At 38.2% G+C, this 22,635-nt stretch overlaps 1 protein-coding gene across 2 annotated transcripts in view; it reads left to right on the top strand.

Annotated features, from left to right (window-relative positions):
• Nucleotides 1-12,119, top strand: part of MAP3K7 (mitogen-activated protein kinase kinase kinase 7) — a 65,562-nt gene extending 53,443 nt beyond the window's left edge. For both annotated transcript variants that reach the window (XM_047761224.1, XM_047761232.1), the window contains 4 exons: nt 1,121-1,226; nt 6,025-6,086; nt 6,783-6,898; nt 9,000-12,119. In XM_047761224.1, coding sequence (XP_047617180.1) covers nt 1,121-1,226; nt 6,025-6,086; nt 6,783-6,898; nt 9,000-9,180 — 465 coding nt within the window. In that variant the 3' untranslated portion in view covers nt 9,181-12,119. The remainder of the gene's footprint in view (nt 1-1,120; nt 1,227-6,024; nt 6,087-6,782; nt 6,899-8,999) is intronic.
• Nucleotides 12,120-22,635: the final 10,516 nt, after the last annotated feature.

Here is a 22,635-nt window from a genome sequence, read left to right as displayed (position 1 = left end):
TTATGCTATTGCTGTTCAGATTTTTGTGCCATCTTACATATTTGGTAATTCTATAAATTAGTCATTGGTCCATTGTTTCATATTTTCAGTGTATAGATTCCTCCTTGTGTTTACCAGTGTTTCTGATTGTAACCTGGCCCTTCCATCAGGGAAAAAAACTTTTTTCTCCCTAACACACATGCTTTGGAAGTTCTTATGGTAAGAGTCTATGGATGGTAAACTCAGTTTTGTTCATCTGAGAATGTTGTTGACCTCATTCATTGTTGACTAAACAGTTCTAGATTGACAATAATTTTCTTTGCACAGTTTGAAGATACTCTACTTTCTTCTGGTTTCCCTTGTTGCTTTTGAGAATCTAACTGGTGTTCTTTTATGGACAACTATCTTTCCTCTCTGGCTGCTTTTCATTGTCTTCTGTTTGTCTTTGTTTTCTAGAATATGACTGTAACATGCCCTATGTTTTACTCCGTTATGTAGATTTTCTTTTATTTTTTTCTACTTGGGATTTTTTGTATCTTCCATGAATCTTGGAAACTTTTTTTTTATAGATTCACAGTGGATACATTTTCTCCCCTCCACCTAGAGCCACTACCCAAGACAGACAGATTTACTTACTGTTGCTCTTGTAACATAGTTTTTTTTTTCTTCCCTAGTTTATATTTTCCCTGAAAGTGAAGCCTTTCTTGCATTTTAGCCTTAAACAGAGGGTTCTTCAGTCTCACTCTCATCCTGCAGAGGCCTAAGACGTTATACCTTTTCCTCTGAGTGCAGCTGGCAATCAGAACAAAAGCTCCAGGCCCTTGGTGTTCACTTGAAATTCCCAGGGCTAGCACTTAATTTAACACAAATTCCCACTTGCTAGACTTAATTTCTGGTCTTAGAGAATTTCCCTTAACTTTCTTGAAAATTTGTCAGTTTTTATGTATGAGAGCATATAAATTTCTTTACCATATGTGTATTAATCTAAAATTCTTAGAGGATTTGTTTTTTGCAAGTGTTTTGGGACCTCTTCTGATACAAATGGAAGTCTGTCCTTTGCCTCATAATGGAAATATTCTCTTGTTATATTACTCTTTATATCAGAATTACATTTTGTCCCTCCTGTTACTTCTTCCTGCAGGTGAGCAGTAGGTCATCCAGTCCTAGCATCAGAATGATCACTACCTCAGGACCAACCTCAGAAAAGCCAGCTCGAAGTCATCCATGGACCCCTGATGATTCCACAGGTGACCAGCTCGTTTCCTCATTGTAATTATAAAGTTGAACTTATCATGTTTATGTTCATTTAATTGTCATTACTCTGATGTTTACAAAGGGAGACATTAGACAAAAGTTTAGATTTTCCCATTACTAAATCAAATATTTAGCAATAAATGTTAAAATGTCTTTGAGTACTGAGACAGAGACTACCTTGCCCCTTGTGTTTTTTCCCACAGAAACTTTTGAAGATGGTTGGTTTGGGCTCTTTTTTCAAATAGGAAGGTACTCTCTTCTTGATATTTCAGTCTGACTTTCCTGTTACAATCCATCCTACTAGATTATAGTAGTAAACTTTCAACTGTTAAATAACTAAAAGTAGCAGAAAGGGAAAATAATCATCTCATCTCAGTCTTTTCAAAACAAGGTATCATGGACCTTGGTGAGGAAAAAATGGGCCATTGAACTTTTGAATCATTTTTAACTGATAAGCAGACCTCATTCCAGTTACATAAACATTCTAGTAAGTAGACTATTAAAAGCCTGGTAAGAGTTACTTAAACTCTCCAACATGAATAACTAACTGGTCTAAGTCAAAATGTTAATATTAAAATCTGCCTGTCTGAAGATAGTAATGGAATTGTTTATTATGGACAAGCAAGAAGTAATGTGCCATAATGGAATTAACTTTTCCTTAGCATTAAGGGAATACCTTGATAAATACACAGCAGTACACTGGTACAAAAATTATTTATATGTATTCTGTCATAGAGGAAAGATGATCTCTTAGACCTTGGAAAATTAAACCATTTGGGGTTTTATATAAGATCAGCTGTTATTAATAGTGGCAATTAAATTGAAATTAAAAAGTCAGCTTTCTATCTATACAAACTAAAATTCTCCTTATAAGTATTTATAAATATTTGGCATGATTTATCAAGTTCATAATTTAATTTAAAAAATTAACTGGGTGGCTTTTCTCTGTGTCATGTAACATAGAACTATGTTTAGCCTTGAGTGTACTCTCTAGTTTTAGTAAGTTCAAATTTAGTGGTGCCAAAAACTCCTAAGTTTCACCCCTCGGACAGCCCAGAACATCCACCACGACTCAGCACATGTGCAGAATTTATCATGATGTGCTTCTCAGAGGTGGAGGAGAAATGCTCTTGATAGATTTGGTCATTAATGCTCAGATAGCATTGGTTTTTTTTGTTTTTTTGCAGGGGCGGGGGGGGTCCTATACCCTTCAGTGAGGGAGTGCTTGCTCTGACATTACAGCATTTGCTGGGTCTCCTCACTTCTACCTGGACTAATCTAGACACAGCAGTAGCGTGTGGCAAATTGTGAATTTGTGAGGGTGAAATCAAATTTCTCTTAAGCCCTTCTCACTTAACCAGTGTTTCTATTTCACATATTCTTCCGCCCTTCCAACTCCTGTCTCATTTTTTTCTTTTCTGAAACCTAAAATACCACGGAACATTAGTAGCTAGACATCGTATATAGATCCAGGTTGCAATATCAACTAAATTTTGTCATTGCCTTGAAATATACTGCAAATGCATGGTTATCATTTTTAAGTAATTTCGTTTGTTTGTTTGTTTTTGTCTTTTTAGGGCCACACCCACAGCATAAGTAAGTTCCCAGGCCAGGGGTTGAATTGGAGCTGCAGCTGCCGGCCTGTGTCACAGCCACAGCAACACGGGACCGAGCTGCATCTTCGACCTACACCACAGCTCATGATAACACGGGATCCTTAACCCCCTGAGTGAGGCCAGGGATCAAACCTTTGTCCTCATGGATAATAGTCAGGTGCATTACTGCTGAGCCACGACAGAAACTCCATTTTTAAATAGTTTTGAGTACAATTTTAGAAGTTGAGAATCTGGTTTAAGGTTATAATTAATAAAGTTCAGCTTTGCATTATTTCTAGCAAAAAAATTGATAGTCAAGCTGTCAGAATAAATTGTAGAGAAGAGACAGATGAAATCTCCTTTGTCAAAAGCTCATTGCCCCAGGGGAAAAAAAAATTAGAAGTACATAAATAAATCAAAACAACCTAAATAATTAGATTTTTTAATTTAAAAAGGGGAGAGGTTTGTGTAATTTCAGAGAAAAAGTGTGCAGTGATTCAATAATCATAACACAAAGTGCTGTTAGGTTTCTACTTAAAGTATATTGAGGATAAAGAAAGACAGACATACTCAAGAACAGCTAGTTGAGAGAGAAAGCTACACCAATAGAGAGCACCATAGTGGGGGGAAAACTCACTGAAGAAGTTCTTCTGGGTTTAGTACTTTGCAAAGATAGAAATCTAAGATAGGGCCATTCCTTGCAGTCTGATTAGAATCACAATACTGACAAAAACAAACTCCTCAGAGTTCCCATTGTGACTCAGCGGGTTATGAATCCCACTAGTATCCATGAGGATGCAAATTTGATCCCTGGCCTTGTGCAGTGGATTAAGGATCTGGCATTGCTGTGAACTGTGGTATAGGTTGCAGACGTGGCGTGGCTTGGCTCTCGTGTCACTGTGGCTGTGGTGTAGGCTGGCAGCTAAAGTGCTGCAATTCGACCCCTAACCTGGGAATTTCCATATACCACAGGTGCAGCCATAAAAAGCAAATTAAATAAATAAATAAATAATTAAAAATAAACTCCTCATGCTGTATATTAAACTATTGTATTTACAGTGCAAGTGGAGAGTTTTAATAGTTACAGATAAGACCTAGCATAGTCAGCAACTTTTTCATAAAATAGTAAAATCTGTTTTTTAGTCATAAAGCATAAAGGAAAAAACAGCATTCCGCATGAAGGGAACACATACTTAGATAATATGAACTAGTTATAGGTATTGTGTTGAAGGCACTAAAAAAGAGATTTTACCAGACTAAACCAAATCAGTGTGAATCTCAACAAATAGGAAGAGATTTGATCAGCAATTGAAACATTAAAAGGTAAGTTTTCTTGAAATAAACTTGCTGTCTTGTGACCAGAGACTGAAAGCTAAATTTCAGTTCAAGTGAGAAAGTAAAATCTCACTTCTTGGTCTTGGAAAACAGATGAAATTCAATAAACGACCTTAAGTTCCTCACCATCAACAGGCTTTAAAATTGTTTGAATATCTCAATCCTTGCACTTTTTTTTACCCCCAGAATTCTGTAAACTTTGATATATTTAATCCTGAAATACATGTTGGATATAGGGGACTGGTTTAATAAGATGTATCAAGTATCAAAGATTTAAGAAAGAATGATAGGAGTGGAAATACTAAATTGAAGAAACTTTCAAGACACTTAATTTTTCCAGAAAGATAGGGGGAAATCATTTTTGATCAGCTTAATTTTGTAGAAAGCATTATTCAGTTGAAAGCATTATTTGAAACTATTGTGAAAGGTGAGGAGAGGATTCATCAGAGAAGTAAAATATGTGTCTTATTTAGCCATTTCAGAAAAATCCTTATGTTAGTATGTGATTTAAGGTAAAGGCTCTGCTAGGCAATACTCTGTTATTCCTTCTTATTGCACTCCAGTATTTAACTAACATTACTTTTTTTATCTGAAATGTAAGCATGACTATTTAAAATTACTCTCCTTTCCCAATTCTTCATTTAGTATCAGTAACAATAAATTTAAAAATAATCACAATAACCACCATCAGTACCATGTGTTGAGTGCTTACCAGATGCCAGCTGGCACTGCATGGTATTCGTTACAGGCATCATCTCATTTGTTCTGATTTAGCTTAGCCTTTGGAGGTATTTGCAAGCACACTCTCAATGGCTTTCTAAATAAATAAATAAATAAAACTCAATATCAGTCAGCAATAAATTAGGAGTTTTCTGAACCAGCAAACTGTCATAGTTTTTATTGCGTTCGAGTCAGTGCCTTGCTATCATCCTGACTTTACCTTTATCTGTACCACTCTTTCAAGTAGTGCTTGTCAGGAAAACAGCTGAACAGCTCACTCATTTAGCTCATTTATCCTCTATTAAAGATGGGAAAGCAGCTACTTCTGAAATAGGAAAGTCTGTGTCACTCACTCTTCAGTTACCCTGCCTGCTTTTGGAGCTGTTGTACATAAATGTTAATGTTGGAAAGAGACAGTCCCATGCTTCTCTTGCAAGTCGTTATGGCAATTTTATTCTCTTTTGAAATATGAACAAAACCTAAATAGTTGGATAAAATTGGCAGGTTGTTTGAATTAACCCATTTAACTCTTTTGACATGAAATTGAGTCACAGGTTCCATATTATCCATGTGTGTCATATACTCCCATCAATAACATCTCTAATTTTCTTCAGTGATTCTTATTGGGAGGGGTGGGATGGGCAGCTCACATTTGAACCCACACTAATTGAAGATGATCCACTGAAAGAAAATGTGTCTCTTGCTTTCACCCTTTCCCTTTTAGGGAACACTGGTGTTGCTGGAATCTACACAGCCTTAAGTAAACTTAATATGATCCAGGAAAGAAAGAGATGGGTTTGATTAGGTAGAGGCAGTTAAGACTGAATTTAAAATAGAAATATTCTAAAGGTCCCACATCACTGTTTGTTTTTAATTAAATAAGGCTTACATGCTTTAGTACATTACGTTCTAGTCCCATTTATAGCCAATGTAAATTGTAGGTATGAGAGTATGGTTGTATTCTAATTATTTGTATTTGAATGTCCTCTTTTTTTTACCTTTTAAATTCAAAAATTGCCAGTAAGAATAACTTTTCTTTTACTTTGGGGAAAATAGTACCAGCACCTCATGCATGCTTTCTTGCTTTTCGTTTGTAACTGTTTATGACAAAAAATAAATAAAATACATGCTGTAATTCCAGATACCAATGGATCAGATAATTCCATCCCAATGGCTTATCTTACACTGGATCACCAACTACAGGTAAAGGAGTACTTTCTTAGCGAAGTTTACTTTTTCCTTTTTAGAGAAGTTTACCTTTAAAGCTGATGGTTGTGTTCCTATCTGTCACTTTATATCCATTTATTTATGCTTTTAGTTGGCCTCTTTATTTTAAAATCAAGTTAAAATAAGTGATTCTTAGTTAAGTTAATCAAATTTAAAATTGCCAAATCAGATGTTCCTATTCTAGCAATCATCTTAAAATATCCATATATTTGTTCAGGACTGCCAAGAATAATGTTTTTGCTCTTTATTTTTAGCACATTATAATATAAAACTCATATAAGCTCATTTCTGCTTAATAGATTTTGTGGTAATTTGGCATGTTCATGGTGACTGAAAATATAAATAATATACTTCAGTGTCTCTCAAATGAGAGCTATAAACATCTTTCAGTATAATAAAGTTTGACAGTCTGAAACATAAAACCACAGTCCAAGAGTACTCTAGTTGTGGCTCTCTGTAACAATGAAAGTGTTAGAACAGCAAGTGTAAATTTAAGATCTGAGTTAATGCTAACAAAAGGACACAGATTTTCTAGGCCTACTTTAACACATATTTTTAAATGATCATTGCTTTAGTGCTATAAAAAAAAAATCACAGTCTCTGTCTTAACTGTCAGCTAGATAATTGAGATTTGATCTAATTATGTTTTAACATTTCTTGATTTATTTTCAGCCTCTAGCACCATGCCCAAACTCCAAAGAATCTATGGCAGTGTTTGAACAGCATTGTAAAATGGCACAAGAATATATGAAAGTCCAAACAGAAATTGCATTGTTATTACAGAGAAAGTAAGTTGTCTTTATGAATAAAAATAAAACATCAGTATTTGGAGTTTAAATTAAAGTGCATCATTGCTTAGGACATGAAAACTGTAAGTTTTAAGCAACCATTGGCTAATTGTTCATGCAAAAATTCAACTCTTTTGACTATATCTTATATTAGGAAAACATAACTAAGGAAAATAAACTGGTACTTATGACCATTGTTTTATGTTTTCAGCATTTTTAAGTTAAAAGCTGCTTAGATTTATTGTTTAGGAAGATTTATTGTTTCCTTGGACACAGATAAAACAATTTGATATATAATGTTCAGTTGTGATTTATCTTAGAAGCATTTTTGTAGATAATATATTCTTTCCAGGTGTATGTTGAAGAGAGTAGAATTACTTACTAGTGGCTTTATTTCATACTTGTGAGTGTTTTTCTGGGAGATAGACTGCCTTCCTCCCCTTTTCAATGCAGTCCCATTTCCATACTTCTCTACTGAGATTCTTAAAAACAATATTTCAGTCTTTTTAAGCATGATCTTTATGAAATTTTATACCTATGAAGCTGATTTATGGTGGTACTTCCAAAGGGAACGAAAATAGTTTTTTCACAATTTACTAATAAAATGATTTTAGATAAATTTACCTTAATATTTTAAAGGTAAGGCTGATAGGAAATTAGAGACTGCAAACTGTAGTACTAATTATAGAACTGTCATTTTATATTAAGATTTTTTAAAAACTCTGTCATCACATATTTAATCTTTATTCTTTCACACTTTAAATCATTTGAGAGAAGAGTTTTATGCTGGAAAAAAAATGGTGTAATGGGGGCACTGTGAAAACTATGACAGTTTTAATTGATTTTAAATACTATGGATAAGAAACATTACTAGTAAATTTTTATTTGAGGACTTTTCATTAATTATTCAGTTATATCCAGTGGTCTCACTTAATGAGAGAAATATCCCCCAAACAAAGAAATTTATCAGGCTGTAAAAGACTCTGAGGATCTTTCCTGAAAATATTTGCAAAAATGAGTGTTTTAAGAGTGGTACTTTGTATTCTTCTGTTTTTTTTTGTCTTTTTGCCTTTTCTAGGGCCACTTCCTGCGGCATATGGAGGTTCCCAGGCTAGGTGTCTAATTGGAGCTGTAGCCACCGGCCTACACCAGAGCCACAGCAACGCGGGATCCGAGCTGTGTCTGTGACCTACACCACAGCTCACGGCAATGCCGGATCCTTAACCCTCTGAGCAAGGCCAGGGATCAAACCCGCAACCTCATGGTTCCTAGTCGGATTCGTTGACCGCTGCACCACGACGGGAACTCCTCATTATTTTAAAGTAGGAAAGAGATTTCAGTTGGATAGCACCTATTTTATTTATTTATTTATTTATTTTGTCTTTTTAGGGCCACACCCGAGGAATATGGAGGTTCCCAGGCTGGGGGTTGAATCAGAATTGTAGCCGCGGGCCTATGCCACAGCCACAGCAACATGCCAGATCCAAGCCACATCTGCAACCTACACCACAGCTCATGGCAATGCCAGATCCTTGCTTGACCCGCTGAGCGAGGCCAGGGATTGAACCTGAAACCTCATGGTTCCTAGTTGGATTCATATCCGCTGCGCCATGATGGGAACTCCTGATAGCATCTATTTTAATTAGCTTGCAGATGTTCTGTTAACTACTATTTGGCACTGTAGTTAAATAGGATTGTGACTTTGGAATATGAATACATGAGTATAGAAGTAGAATGTGCATGATAGAAACTTCAAGTGTTATATCCCTGTAGCTAGTTAAAGCCCTTCCCAGCCTTTTTTCTTCCCTCCTACACAAAAGGGATACCAAATGAAATTTTCTGCAACTTTTATTATACCATTTTATCCATTTTCAGTACTTACCTAAATACAGTTGCCTGTTAAAAGGATTATGATATTTGTATGGTTACAGCAGAAGAGTGGATGATAGTTTCCATTCCAGCTCATAATTATATTTGAGTAGTGTAACTAAGGTTCATAATGATAAACGCAGAATAAAAGCTCTAATTAATTGAGATTCCATCATCAGTTATTAAGGTATGAATTTTTCCATCATGTGTAATATGCGGTATTTGTTTTTAGGCAAGAACTAGTTGCAGAACTGGACCAGGATGAAAAGGACCAGCAAAATACATCTCGGCTGGTACAGGAACACAAAAAGCTTTTAGATGAAAACAAAAGCCTTTCTACTTACTATCAGCAATGCAAAAAGCAACTAGAGGTCATCAGAAGTCAGCAGCAAAAACGACAAGGCACTTCATGATTCTCTGGGACCGTTAAATTTTAAAATATGCAAAGAAAGACTCTTTTTTAAGGAAAGAAAGACCCTTATAATGACAATTCATGAGTGTTAGCTTTTTGGCGTGTTCTGAATGCCAGCTGCCTGTATTTGCTGCATTTGTTTCATCGTTTATTTTCCTTTTCTCATGGTGGACATGCAGTTCACCTGTCTCCTTGCATAACACGGGGGCATCTGTACTTGAATAAGCAGCAGTTCTCAACTTCACAACAGATGCAGTGAACCGTGGCTGTATACGCATGCTCGTTGTGTGAAGGCTAGCCTAACAGAAACAGGGGTATCAAACTAGCTGCTATGTGCAAACATCGTCTTTTTTTCCGAGGTGGAACCTCAAGAATGATTTTGTTCTTGTATCTCATCTCAAAAAAAAAAAAAAACAATATTTTTTTTTTCCAAAAGATGGCATATACCAAGTTAAAGACAGGGTATTATAAATCTAGAATAATTGGTGGTACATTATTGAAATACAGAACTTTAGTGATAGTTGGGAGTAAGGGCTTTGATGCCAGCATCCTTGGATCAGTAATGAACTTTATCCATAAAATATTTAAAGGTAAGTGGCGGCTGCTGTATTTAATAGAAGCATATTTCATTAGACTAAAATTTGACTATGATACATTGAACAAAATGGAACTTTTTTTTAAAGTATAAAGATTTTTAATTCTGTGATTGCGTGTATGTGTGCTGAAACTGTAAAGTTTTTATGATTCTAATATTAATATCCCTGAAATGAAATTAAAAGGTTAATGAACATGATCCAGCTTAAATGATCATTCCTTCCTGCGATGATTATTGGACTATTTTACTGTATATTTTAAAAACTAAAGAGAAATAATGGAAAATGGAAAGAATTGCTCCAGCTAAAAGGCTTAGGCTAAGATTTCTTTTACAATACCAAATGAGTAAGAACCTGGCAAATAAGGACAAGTTAGTGAGGAAGTTAAAGGAGTAAATCTAAATTCATCAAGTATCGTATTTATCAATACTGGAATAATTGATTTTCCTTGCAAGCCCATCGTAGGAAACCTGCTGCCTTTCAACACTTTTAAAGGAATTTCACTTATAAAGAGAAAATTTATATTGTTAACAGTAACTTTGCTACCAACTTTGAAAATAAAAGTAATAATAAAACTTGAGTGAAATAATAGACTATATAAGCTCTATTTTTCAGTTGGTATGAAAATAAATTACATTTTGATACCAGTACAAGATGTCTTTTAAATAGGGATGTCATCAACCTCATTTTTATAGCATTAATGTTTTATGAAAAAGAAAGTAAAAGCATAATTGCTGTGATTATTAGGATTATATCGCAATTGTATCGTAGTTTTGCTCTATTTCAGATAAGCAAGTTGATCTAAGAAGTTATCAAAACTATTCTTAAAAATGCTAAAGCAGGTAACTTTTTCTTCCATTATTTTTTCCTCTTCCCACTGAGTTTTATAATGTATTCCTTATGTATACAAGCAATAAAGGTAAAGGACAGTTTGTACTAAACTGTGTCATTTTTAGCTTCTTCAAAATCTGCAGTTAGAAAGTTTCTGGTAAATAAATATCTGCTTATCATTTCATTTAAATAAAAGGAGGATTACTCCCAAATAATTTAATTTCCTAGCTAAAAGTGATATTAGGCTTAACATAGTAATCATAAAATAAAATTGGCACAGAAAATAACTTTAAAGTTTCACTCTTGCATAGTATTGCTGCTTGTGTGTACATCTGTCACTCCACCAAAAGGGACCTAGTCAGTGTTTTTGAGACTTTTCTAATTATCTCAGAGCATGAGATGGCCAAGTGTGGATGCTAAGGCTTAAGTTTTTCATTAGGATTCAGCAATGTAGGTTTCAAATTTTATTTCTTGTCATTAGATTGTTTTTGCCATACTTTACACACTTAAAGGGAAAATTTATTATTGTTATTAATACATGCATCAATCACTACATAAAAATATCCCAGATAGGTAAATGGGAGAAAATAGTGGTTTTAAGACGTGGTGCCAAATGCAGAAAAAGCTATAGAACACTTGCTTGTTTGTTTACAGTATGTTCCTGGGGATATCCAGGACTGTCATTCTGGACACTGAGTGCAGTTCAGCCTTATTTGGTTGTGTTTTGTTTGTTTGTTTTTGAGTACTTGTATTGCCAAACTCGTACTTTTTAAGTCCTGATTATCCTTGATCATGAAAGGAAAGGAGTCACAGGGATAATTAAAATCCACAGCCAGTTTCATCAGTATCCTCACCCATCAGCCCTTCAAACAGAAGAGCGAAATTTGTTGTTCTGGTTTTATCATTTATTCTAATCATCATTTTTTTGGGGGGGGTGGGTGGGTGTTAGAAATAGCAGACAGACAAGCAAGTGTCTAAAAGGCCCCAGTCTGAAAAATTTACAAACAATCCTTGAATAAGCCCTATTTACATTTTATTCTTGCCTCCAGGGAAAGGAAACAAAGCTTTTATCTAGAGGGAAAAACTCCTCAGAACTAAAAATAGCTTTTTTGAGTCAAATAAAAATCAGTTAAAAGTATTTACCTGATAGCAACATAGCATATTGAAAAGATCTGTTTAAAAGTTGTTTACAAATGTTTGACTATTTTTGCTGAAGTATTTTAGAGTATTGAATGTCTTTTTTTCTCCAAGTTTCTTTTATGTTCCTAGTTTCAGCTCCTGCCTGTAGCCGGAGATCACGGGTCTTCCCTGTGAAACTTTTGTTTCTTTCTGTAAGTGTGTGTGGTTTTCAGTGGTCAAAACTCCTCTCTTCAAATGGTAGGAAGTTCTACTTCTGTCATTTAGAATATTTTATGTAAAATGATGTAATGCAGAAATCCTTGTGCATACTGTATAATTGAAGGAAGCTTTTTAGATTTATTTTTGTTTGTAATAAAATTCAGATTGTTATTCTCAACTTGGTCATAAAAATGGTGAATGATTTATATCAGCAAATGAGCTGTGAGGTGTTCTGCTCCAGCAGCATGTTTACCTTATACAAAATCAAATAAAAACTGAAAAGTCAGTAATCTTATAATACTCGATGCCATTATAACATAATCATGATTTATGAGCGGCTTGGGGATTGGCCAGCTAACACATCATTTCCTCCAGTTCATATTTTTAGTTAAATGGATTCTCTGCACAATTTCAATGAATCCTGATTTGTACGAAGTACTGCATGACATACATCCCTACACTTCTCATTAGAAACCTGAGTTCTTGTAGTATATCTAAGTTACAGTAAGTATTTCATTTCTTTATCAACCTAGTGGCCCTTTAACGTGCACATAGGTGCACACACACATTCTTATAAAGTCTACCTTCACTGCAGTAAATACATCCATTCACTCACTTCCCAACAAATATTTCTTGGGCACCTTTGATAAGCCAAACCACTGTGCCTAATGCCAAGTTACATGTCCATTTCAGTCACATAGTAGTTAGATTTTGTTCCCATTTACAGATGGGAAAATAGGCTCCTAAAAGTTAAAGCTTGTTCCTGCCTGTGCTTTTCCATCATCATGTGCTTTAAGCAGAATTACATGCCTGGAGACTCTCTGGCCACTCTCAGCCCACGTGAAGGACAACTGAATGGCAAACAGAGGAAGGAAGGAGAACGTGAGGTAACTTTGAATTTGCAGACACAGCGATTTTGTGACCACTCTGGATAGCAACAAAGCCAACACTGAGAGCAACATATATCTGTGACCTAAACACTTTGCTGTGCTATAATTTACAATGCTCACTGAGTTCCGACATACTTCAACTTTTTCATTCACTTATTTGATGAATGGGGTGTCTTCATTCTGCTGCTCTCACCCCCGCACCTGAAAGATGTGCTGAAAATGAAAATACAGACCATGGTATTGTGAGGCTCGGTCTTTAGACTTTTTCTTAACAGAAACATGAAATTTAACCCATGTTTTTCATTTTTAGTTTGTTTTTTGTTTTGCAGGGGATTTTGCCCTTTGCAGGATATAATTGGGATATGATTTTTATATAATAAACTGCATCCATTTAAATTTTGAGAGTTATTGAATTTTGACATATGTATATCCGTGTAAACCTACCCAGCAACCAAGATCCTGATGATATCCATCAGCTCCAAAGGTTTTCTTGTCTCTTGCAATCTGTCCCTCCCTTCCCCAAGCTCCAGACACTGATCTGCCTGCTCTCTAACAATATAAAACAATTTGCATTTTCTAGAATTTTAAGTAAATGAAATCATACAATATGTACTCTTTATGTTTTAAGCTTTTTTTCTCCTTTTTAAGAGATGTTTGAATTCCTTTGAGAGGATTTTTTTTTTTTAATGTCATTTAATAGACTGGTTTTATTTATTTATTTTTCTTTCACACTGACACACTGTGGCGTATGGAAGTTTCCCGGCTAGGGGGTCAAATTGGAGCTGCAGCTGCCAGCCCACACCACAGCCACAGCAACGCCAGATCTGAGTCGCATCTGTGACCTACACAGCTTGTGGCAATGCAAGATCCTTATTAACCCACAGAGCAAGGCCAGGGCTCAAACCCAAATCCTCACAGACACTATGTCGAGTTCTTAACCAGCTGAGCCACAACAGGAACTCCTGAGAGGAATTTTTCATTAAGCCATTTTGAATGATAGTTGGAAACCTTTCCATATCAATCCTGGAGGGAAAAATGTAGATTTAAGGAGGCTGTAATTATGTCCAGTATGACCTGCATGATTGTGAAATCTTACCATCTTCTGAAACGTTTAAGATCACTGCATTTGTATTTTTTTACAGAACCTTAATACTCTGCTCACAAAATCCCTTGTGTTTGTTATAGTAAGTATATTTATATCTGTATTGCTTTAAGTATTAGAAATGTGATTGGTCACGGTAAGTAACATTAGTAAGTTCTTGGTAGTTTTCAGCAAATATGGTTGATAAATGTAATTTTTTTTGTCTTAAAGTTTTTTTTTTTTGGCCACACCTGTGGCATGTAGAAGGTTCCTGGGCCAAGGATCAAACCCATGCCACAGCAGTGACAATGCTGGATCCTTTAGCTGCTAGGTCACTAGGGAACTATAAATTGTAGCTGCTTTTGGCTTGCACAAAAAAGAGAAGATTGGGTTGATTACACCACAGAGCCAAATACAAAACAATATTTTAAATAACAATGACAACAATCTTTAAAAAGTTGATAAAGTGAGATTGCATTGGCAGAATGTGTACTTCTTACCACTAGGTCCTGTGCTCCTGTACATCAGCAACTAATCACTGCTCTCAGTGCCCTGCTATGCCCCTGCTATGAGAGCCCACTAAAACGGAATTTCTGTTTAAATGACCTACCTCTTCATGTCAGTGTTTTCAGTGAAGCTTTTCTGAGAAGCCAATGGTTATTTAACTTATCTGAGCTTCATGGTGCTTTTACATTTCCAAGTAGTGAAATGCATTCTTTGTCCTGTAATTTAAAGGTCAGTAGTATCTCATAGATGTCATACGGCAGCAGGATAATTGCTTTGAAACACCAGAAATTACTGACTGAACACATGCTGAATATTTATCTTCTGAAAAGCAAAAGTAATTCACAAAATGCAATTACCTTTCATACTTACTTATTATTTCTCTTTGTAGCTACCTCTTCTTTAGTTATTAAAGGAATGACTACATTAATCATTGATTGATACATTTGCTGAATTCAAATTAGAGACTGAAGAAACCCAAAAATGAATGTAACTTTTTTTTAATAGTTGCAGGAAAAATGGCGATATTTTCTCATCACACTCTAGAACCCTTCAGACTTTTAATCAGTTTCCTACAAAAATGCTTAACGAAATATCCATTTAAAATGTGATGAGCATGACAAGAGACCAGAGTAAAAACTAGAAAGAATACCTTAGTTTTAAAGCTACTTTTGGAGTTCCCGTTGTGGCGAAGCAAAAACGAATCCGACTAGGAACCACAAGGTTGTGGGTTCGATCTCTGGCCTCACTCAGTGGGTTAAGGATCTGGTGTTGCCGTGAGCTGTGGTGTAGGTCGCAGATGCAGCTCGGATCTGGTGTTGCTGTGGCTCTGGCATAGGCCAGCAGCTACAGCTCTGATTGGACCCTGAGCCTGGGAACCTCCACATGCTGCAAGTGCAGACCTAAAAAGGAAAAAAAAAAAGAAGAAGAAGGCTACTTTTGCCTATCCTCACATTCACCAAGGCATTAGATGAGTTTACTTTTTTCAATATTAGCCATGCCAGCTATTACAGTTAAAACTAACTACATGATACTAGTGTTCCCTCATGACTCAGCAGGTTAAGGGAAAGGCATTGTCACTGCTGTGGCTCAGGTCACTGCTGTGGTGCAAGTTCGATCCCTGGCCCAAGAACTTCCACATGCCACAGGCACAGCCAAAACAAACAAATAAACTCTACATGATCCTAGCTTATGTGACTATCTTAAAATCAACAGAAATCATGTATAGCAGTCCCCCCTTTTCCAAAGGGGGTGCATCCCAAGAACCCCAGTGGATGCCCAAAACTGCAGATAGTACCAAACCCAGTACACACCTGTGATAGAGTTTCACTTAAAATTCCACACAGTAAGGTACTAGCAACAGTAACAGAAGTTCCCAAGTGGCTCAGTGGGTTAAGGATCTGGCATGGTCACTGCAGCATCTCTGGTCACAGATGTGGTGCAGGTTCTATCCCTGGCCCGGGAACTTCCACATGCAGCAGATGTGGCCAAAAATTTAAAAAAAAAAAAATTTAATTTAAATAATGATAAAATAGAACAATTATAATAATATACTATAATGAAAAGTAAATGAATGTGGTCTCTCAAAATACCTTATTGTACAAATTTAGTGCTTTTTCATCTTAACTATGCATTTATCATGCCAGCATGAATTTCTTTTTCCTTCTTTATAATTTCACAGAAGATTTGTTCCTACCACAGATCTTAGCAACCTCAGCATACAATGTTTTTTTCCCCTTATTAAGTTGAGAATGTTCACCCTTCAACTTAGAGGAAGCACTCTACAGCTTCTCTTTGGCATATCTGCATTGCCAGCATCACTACTCCTCTACTTTGAGGCCATTATTAAGTAAAATAAGGGTCGTTTAAGGAATAAAAGCTCTGAGGTACCTTGAGCATCAGTCTGACAAATGTCACAGTTGGTGCACTGGACAAATGATTCAAGACCAGGGCGGGGGTGGGGGGGAGACAGTGCAAAATTTCATCACACTTCTCAGAATGGCTCAAAGTTTAAAACTTACGAATTGTTTATTTCTGAAATTTTCTATTTAATGTTTGGGGGCTATTGTTGAGTTTGGATAACTGAAACCATGGAAGGCAACACCATGGGTAAGCAGGGAGTGCAGGGCAGGTCTGTAAATCAAAGAGTACAAGAAGTCTGCATTTTCCTTCCTTGCCTAAACTAGTACCTGAGCCAGTTTTGCTGCCTGAAATGTTTAAACTCTGCGATAATTGTTCCTTAGAACTTCATTTAGGATCCAGACAACCTGCCGTTCCCCTTAAATAACCACCTGTCACAGTGAAAAAGGTGGAGGTAATTGGTCCATGATGTGAGCCGGCTGTTTGAGCGGACTATTCCAGGCAAGAGCCAGAGGCACATTCACTGAAATGAAACAGTCAAATGTGCCCCCAACCACAGTACTTTGGCCATTTGAGGGGGGAAAATGTCTTATTTTACACTTAAAAATAGCCAAATGGGACTTAAATATTTGTTACTTAAAAAAAATTTCCTTTACCATCTTTGTCCCAGATACTCTTACTCGACTGGCTGTTGGGAATGCGGTATCTTATTATCCATTAAAACCTGACATTTCATCCCATGAGACTGTCCTCTATGAAATGGCTTTAAAAACATGTGGGTACGCCCCTTTCACTTTTCCTTGGTGAATAGCCAGCTATTTGTAGGTGATTTTTTTTTTTTTTAAATGTTAAAGAAAAGGAGGAACAAGTAAAGAGTTGTAGTAATGGAGACAAAGTCAGACTCTTCACTGAGGGGACAGTCTCCAGTCTGGATTACTCCTAATTCCAAGGTAAGCATGCCAGCTGTAGATGTAGCAGTAACAAGTACATTCCGGCTTTCTCTTACGTCAGCATTCATCCGATTGCTCCTGGGATGCAGGGAAGGTGACGCAGTCATCAAATGAGATTTGCTTTGGAGCCTAAAAATGGAATGGCTGTAGCTGACTATGAAGGAGTGGCCAAGACCTGAGAGGCAGGCGGGCTCTGGTCCTGGCTGGATGCCTCCTCGCCCTTCAGATGCTCTTTGGAGAGTCAGGAGACTGGGCCCCAGTTTCCCTATTGGTAAACACAGGAATGGCCTAAATCCAATTCTAGATGCCTGAGATCAATCAGCATCATAAATGCTACCTTGCCCATTCTCCCCTAGGGCTAATTCATTTCTTCTCCCTCATATACCTCAGTGTGTTGATTAGAAGAGAATGATTCAAAATACTGGGGAGAAAAATAGTTGAATGTGTATTTGTTGATTCCTCCTTTCAGAATAGATTTTAAATCCTCCCTTTTACAGTAACACCAGTGTTAACATAAATCCTTCACAGTCGTTTTAAAAAATGTTAACCTTGATTTAGGGGTCAGTAAGCAAGCATCCTGGGAACAAAGGTAAAAGTTAAGATCCCCATGGAAGATCTCTCTAGGACAGTAGGGAGAGTCCTGGCTTGGGGCCAAATTACTGCTGCTCACTCAAATGTGTTTGCAAGATCAGCACAATGGAAAGAGCCTCTTGGATAAAATGGCAGCGTAGCATTCCCAGATACAACTTATGACCCATTGTGAGTCTTGCTCTATGAAACTAGAGGGACGTTGAGAGAAACAGCTGCCTTCAAACATAAGTGGAAATTGAACTTCATACTCTAATTACTATAAATTGTAGTGATTATTTGTGTAAAACCATAACTGTACACTATGACTAAACGAGTCATTTATAGGATATCCTTTCAGTTATTAACTTGGCATAAAAACTAATCCCTGAAGATGAAGTCGGAACACTAATCACCTGGAACATTCAAGGACCTTTTGTGATCTGAGTATCGTATTTACATATGGTAATTTCCCCCTTGGTCGCTGAGTCGGGTGGCTGATTGCTCTGTAAGCATTAAGGTATGACTAGGAGAGCTGTAACTTGGAACAGGATTTTCTTCTCCTGTCCCAGCCCCTCCCACTTCATTCCCAATTAGAGCTTAATTAAAACTCCTCAGAATTTGGCTCTGTTTAACCAGAGGGCGCCAAACTGGCCCTGAAATGCTGACACCTCCTCCGCTTCTGCCTGCTGGGTCAGCTCATCAAGGGTCACGTCAGTAAAGCACATCCATGGCGGCCTGGCCACAGGCCCAAAGAAGGCAGAAAACCTCAACAGAGGAGAAAATACACCTCAGCAAGTAATTTAACAATTTGGCCGACTTTTAAAATGCATTTTAAAGAGGAACTTTAATTTTTAAGGTAATACATGGACAGACCTTTAAATCAAATTTTATCCTCTGCACCATGAGCAGCTGCGGCATCACCCCTTGCTCTCAACCCATTCTGTTTGCCCCATATTTGTAAGTAATAAGTTATACTGCTACTTCTTGATTTATCAAATTTGCATACCCAAATTCTGACTTCATGTTATGGTGGCGGAGAATTTAGCTAGTTTACACATGTTCCAATTTCCCCTACTGTTTCAGCCCAATATAGGTCACAATTTTAAATTAAATCAGCCAATAGTACATTATCCTGACTAGTGTTTATTGCTGCTGAGCTAAGTAAAGTGTGACTATAAGTACATTGCCTTTTACGGAAAACCATGTTTCTCCTAGTGCTTTTTTTAATTTGCCTGTAGATTTATCACCTTTTTAAATAAATGCTTCAAACAGATGTATCACCCACACCTAGCCATAATTTCTCATCTTCCCCAACACAGTTACAGACCCCTGTCCCCTGTGGAGCCATCATTCTCCCTGCCCAGCACAGCCCCTGCAGCCTCCACGCAGACTTAGTGCCCTCCAGGCCCATGCCAAGCTGTCATCCTGTGACCTCCCTTCACTGCTGTCCTGGACTGGACCCCTGGGCTTCACCTCTGTCTGTTTCATGGTTTGTTCTCTCATTTTGTTGAAGTATATCATCCAAGAGTTTCATCAGAAAGGGCACAATTGAGGTAAACGTTTTGAGTCATTATGTCTGAAAGTGCCCAGTGGCCCCTTTACTTCCCCCCGCGAGGTGCCCCCCCATTCTGTACTCTCTGTATCCCCCGAAGACTGGGGACCTCCAGTCAGAGGAACCTAAAATGGCCCTCTTGCTGTTAGCTGGACCGTTGTAGGCCAAAAGAACTGATCTTTTCAGCATTCAAGGCTCCAGCTCGAAGCCTATAAGGATATTTTTCCTGCCTTATAATTACATATTTTATTATATCCTTAGGCTTTTTCTGTCCAAGGACATGGATTGGGGTGAGGGGAGGGAGAGGTGAAAGTAAAGAACTGCCTGAAATGGACTCTCCTCGGCCTGTGAGGGCGTGGCAGTTTTCAAAGACAGCAAGCATAGGGTAGTATTCTCTTGACTGCCATTTGTCCAGCCTCTGGCGCCTCACCTCAACATGGGCCACAAGTTGTGGTGCTGGCTCACATGCAAAACACCTGACCCTGAAGAGTCAGGATTGGCCACTATCAGAGAAAGGAGAAAACCTATGAGAAACTCAATACCATTTTTCCCTGAAGGAGCCTAACAATTCAAGGTACTTCTGATAAGAAAGAGGGGAAATGGACTTCTAAGGTACTGCTCAAATTAAGTAAGGGGAAAGGGAAAGGAAAAAAAGATATAAAAAGATTTCCAGCAACCACTGTCTCCACCATGCTTCTCCCTTACCTGTCTCCTATAGAAGCTGAAAACATGAGATTTGCATTTCAAGCTCCTATTACTGTTTAGAGTGGCTGAGACCTACATATGGCCAATGGGCAGTGGTGGGGAGACTACTGGGGTCTCTGGAAAAGCCTTCTCTTTCCAGGCAGATGGAGGCTTGGAAGGAAGAAGTCTTTTGTTCCAATTTGTTCTTCCTGCATAAGACCCAATCTGAGGCCCTAATACACAGAACCATCTTGTAACCATGGTGACAAAAAGCCGACACGTCAGGATGATGGACCTGAGGATGGGAATGACCTTCATGAGTTGCCTCACCACCCCTAAGACCACACTCTCCAGACAGAAACAATAAATGCCCCTCTGCACTAAGCCACAGTGACTATAGGCTTGCCTGACCCCTGCACCACTTTCCTGCCACACTCTTTCATGTGGCTCGGCTCCATCCTCTCCACAGATTGAGTGCAGGCCACTCAAACTCAACATCAGGGCCGCCTGTGCTTATCTGGCTCTGAGCTTATGCCCTGCTAGGATGACAGCGTCCCTTAGGGCTGGAGTCCTGCCTTGATCTTGTCCACTGCAGGCCCAAATCCCACCAACCTCTCCCTGTGGAGCCTGGACCCTGTTAGCAGCTGACCCAAGCTTCTCAGGCTGGACAATTCCTGCTGATCTGACAACATCCACATATGATCTGTTCCCAAGTGCCCTGTCCTATAGCTTGTAACACCCTGTCTTTTCTTGCTGGAACTTTCCAAGGTCAGCTACACAGCTGTCTTCTACTGGGCACCTCACCTTGCTCTCTGTGTACACTGGGCTCCACCTACCTGGATAAACTGTCTTGCTGACCTTCATTGAATTTAATGACCTTTCCTCTCCCAACCCGGAGGAAGTGTCTGGCCCTGTGTCCTGACCCCTGAATAAAATCATGTTGTGTTGAATAGATGGCATCTAAGCCATCTGCTTCCCTCTGCAGTTGCTAGTCTACATTTAATCCTGAATTCTATTATCCATTAGAGGGAAATTATAGACTGCTTCTACATTTTGAAGCAAGCAGGGTATAAAACCTCAATAAAGGTTAATCAAAGTTAACATAGATAAAACTTAGCAATGGCTCAGTCACCTCCAGTTTTTTTGACTTAAGAAAAAAAAATCATCCAAAAAGGAGTTTTTTCCATTTCTAAGTATTCCTAATAACTGCCAAATTTTAGCTTTCTCATATCAATTAAGTCTTTGATGTGAAAATCAAGTTGAAACTATAACATCAGGGAATGTTCTTTGTTTTCATTTATTTCAGTACGTGATGATTTTTTCAAAACTGTCTAGGCCTTCAAGAAAATATTTTTATCACTTCGATCAATGAGAAGCACCAGGACAATCAGACCAAGGTCCTAAGGCTACGGTGGCTCAAAAAGATGTATTTTGCCATCAGGTGTGTTGCTGGAGCCCACTCCCCAGATGGAGCACCGTTTTCCCAAGTCAGATGTTGGCCGGCCTGCCCTTACTCTGCACACAGAGCAGGTGACTCCGTACACACAGGAGGTCCCCTTGGCCTCAGCCCACACAGCTCCTCCTTTCTCTTTCCCTTCCTCAGAAGACAGTAGTCGCTCCTGCAGACAGCAGCCCTGTCCTGAATGTGTTAACAAGTATCAACTTACTCAGTGCTCATAAGCTTCCTGAGGCAAGTACCATTACCATCCCCTGAGGACGGAAGGCACAATATGTTTTAAAAATCAGATCCTAAAGAGAAATAAAAACAGGTGAGCACTTGCAGCATAAGCATTTTATGTCCTTTAGAACTATGGTGTTATTTTAAAAATCAGTGAGTTCTGGAGTTCCATGGTAGCTCAGCAGGTTAAGGATCCTGAAGTTGGAGCAGGATGTTCCCAGGCCTGAAGCAGAAGAGACTGTGTTACCTCTTAAACTACAAGTACTGAGGGCCCTTCCTTGTGGCGGGAGCAGAAGCAGGGGGAGAGGCGATCCCGGAGAACCGGGAAGGTTTATGAGGTGCTTTCGTGTCACTGGAGGGGTGGGGACCAAAGTAACAGCCCCAGGGAGCCTTAGGCCAAATCACTGTCACCCCTCCCTTGAGCAACTATGGCTGCATCCTTCCCACATCCCTGCTCTGTTTCCGTTCCCCTGTAGTCCATTCTCACAGAGCCGTATGCGTGAGACTGTATTTGACTGCCCCTGGCTTAGCCCATCAGTGCGGGGATAGGCTCTGAGACACATCACATGCCTGCACATCCTCACCTCCTCTGGCCTCTGTCTTCCCCTTCAGCTCCATCCACACCCCTTACCAGGAACTTGTTCAAAGACTTTTCCCCACTAACGCCTGCTCAGCCTTTAGGCCGCAGTGTAGGCAGTGCTTCCTCAGCAAATCCTTCCTTGCTCCCAATCGAAAATAGGCTCCTTGATTATGCTTTTTCTTTTTTTTTTTTTTGAGGCGAAATTCATAAAACAGAAAATCATTCTACATATACAGTTCAGTTACTTTAACAATGCTATGCAACCACCAACTCTAATTCCAAAATATTTTCATCCTCTCCCCAAAAGAGAGCCCTGTACCCATGAAGCAGTCACTCACAATTCTT

Source organism: Phacochoerus africanus, chromosome 2 (genome assembly GCF_016906955.1).
Source record: "Phacochoerus africanus isolate WHEZ1 chromosome 2, ROS_Pafr_v1, whole genome shotgun sequence".
Classification (NCBI taxonomy): Eukaryota; Metazoa; Chordata; class Mammalia; order Artiodactyla; family Suidae; genus Phacochoerus; species Phacochoerus africanus.
The sequence above is the reverse complement of the archived record's forward strand: the minus strand, read 5'-3'. Positions and strand labels throughout refer to the sequence as shown.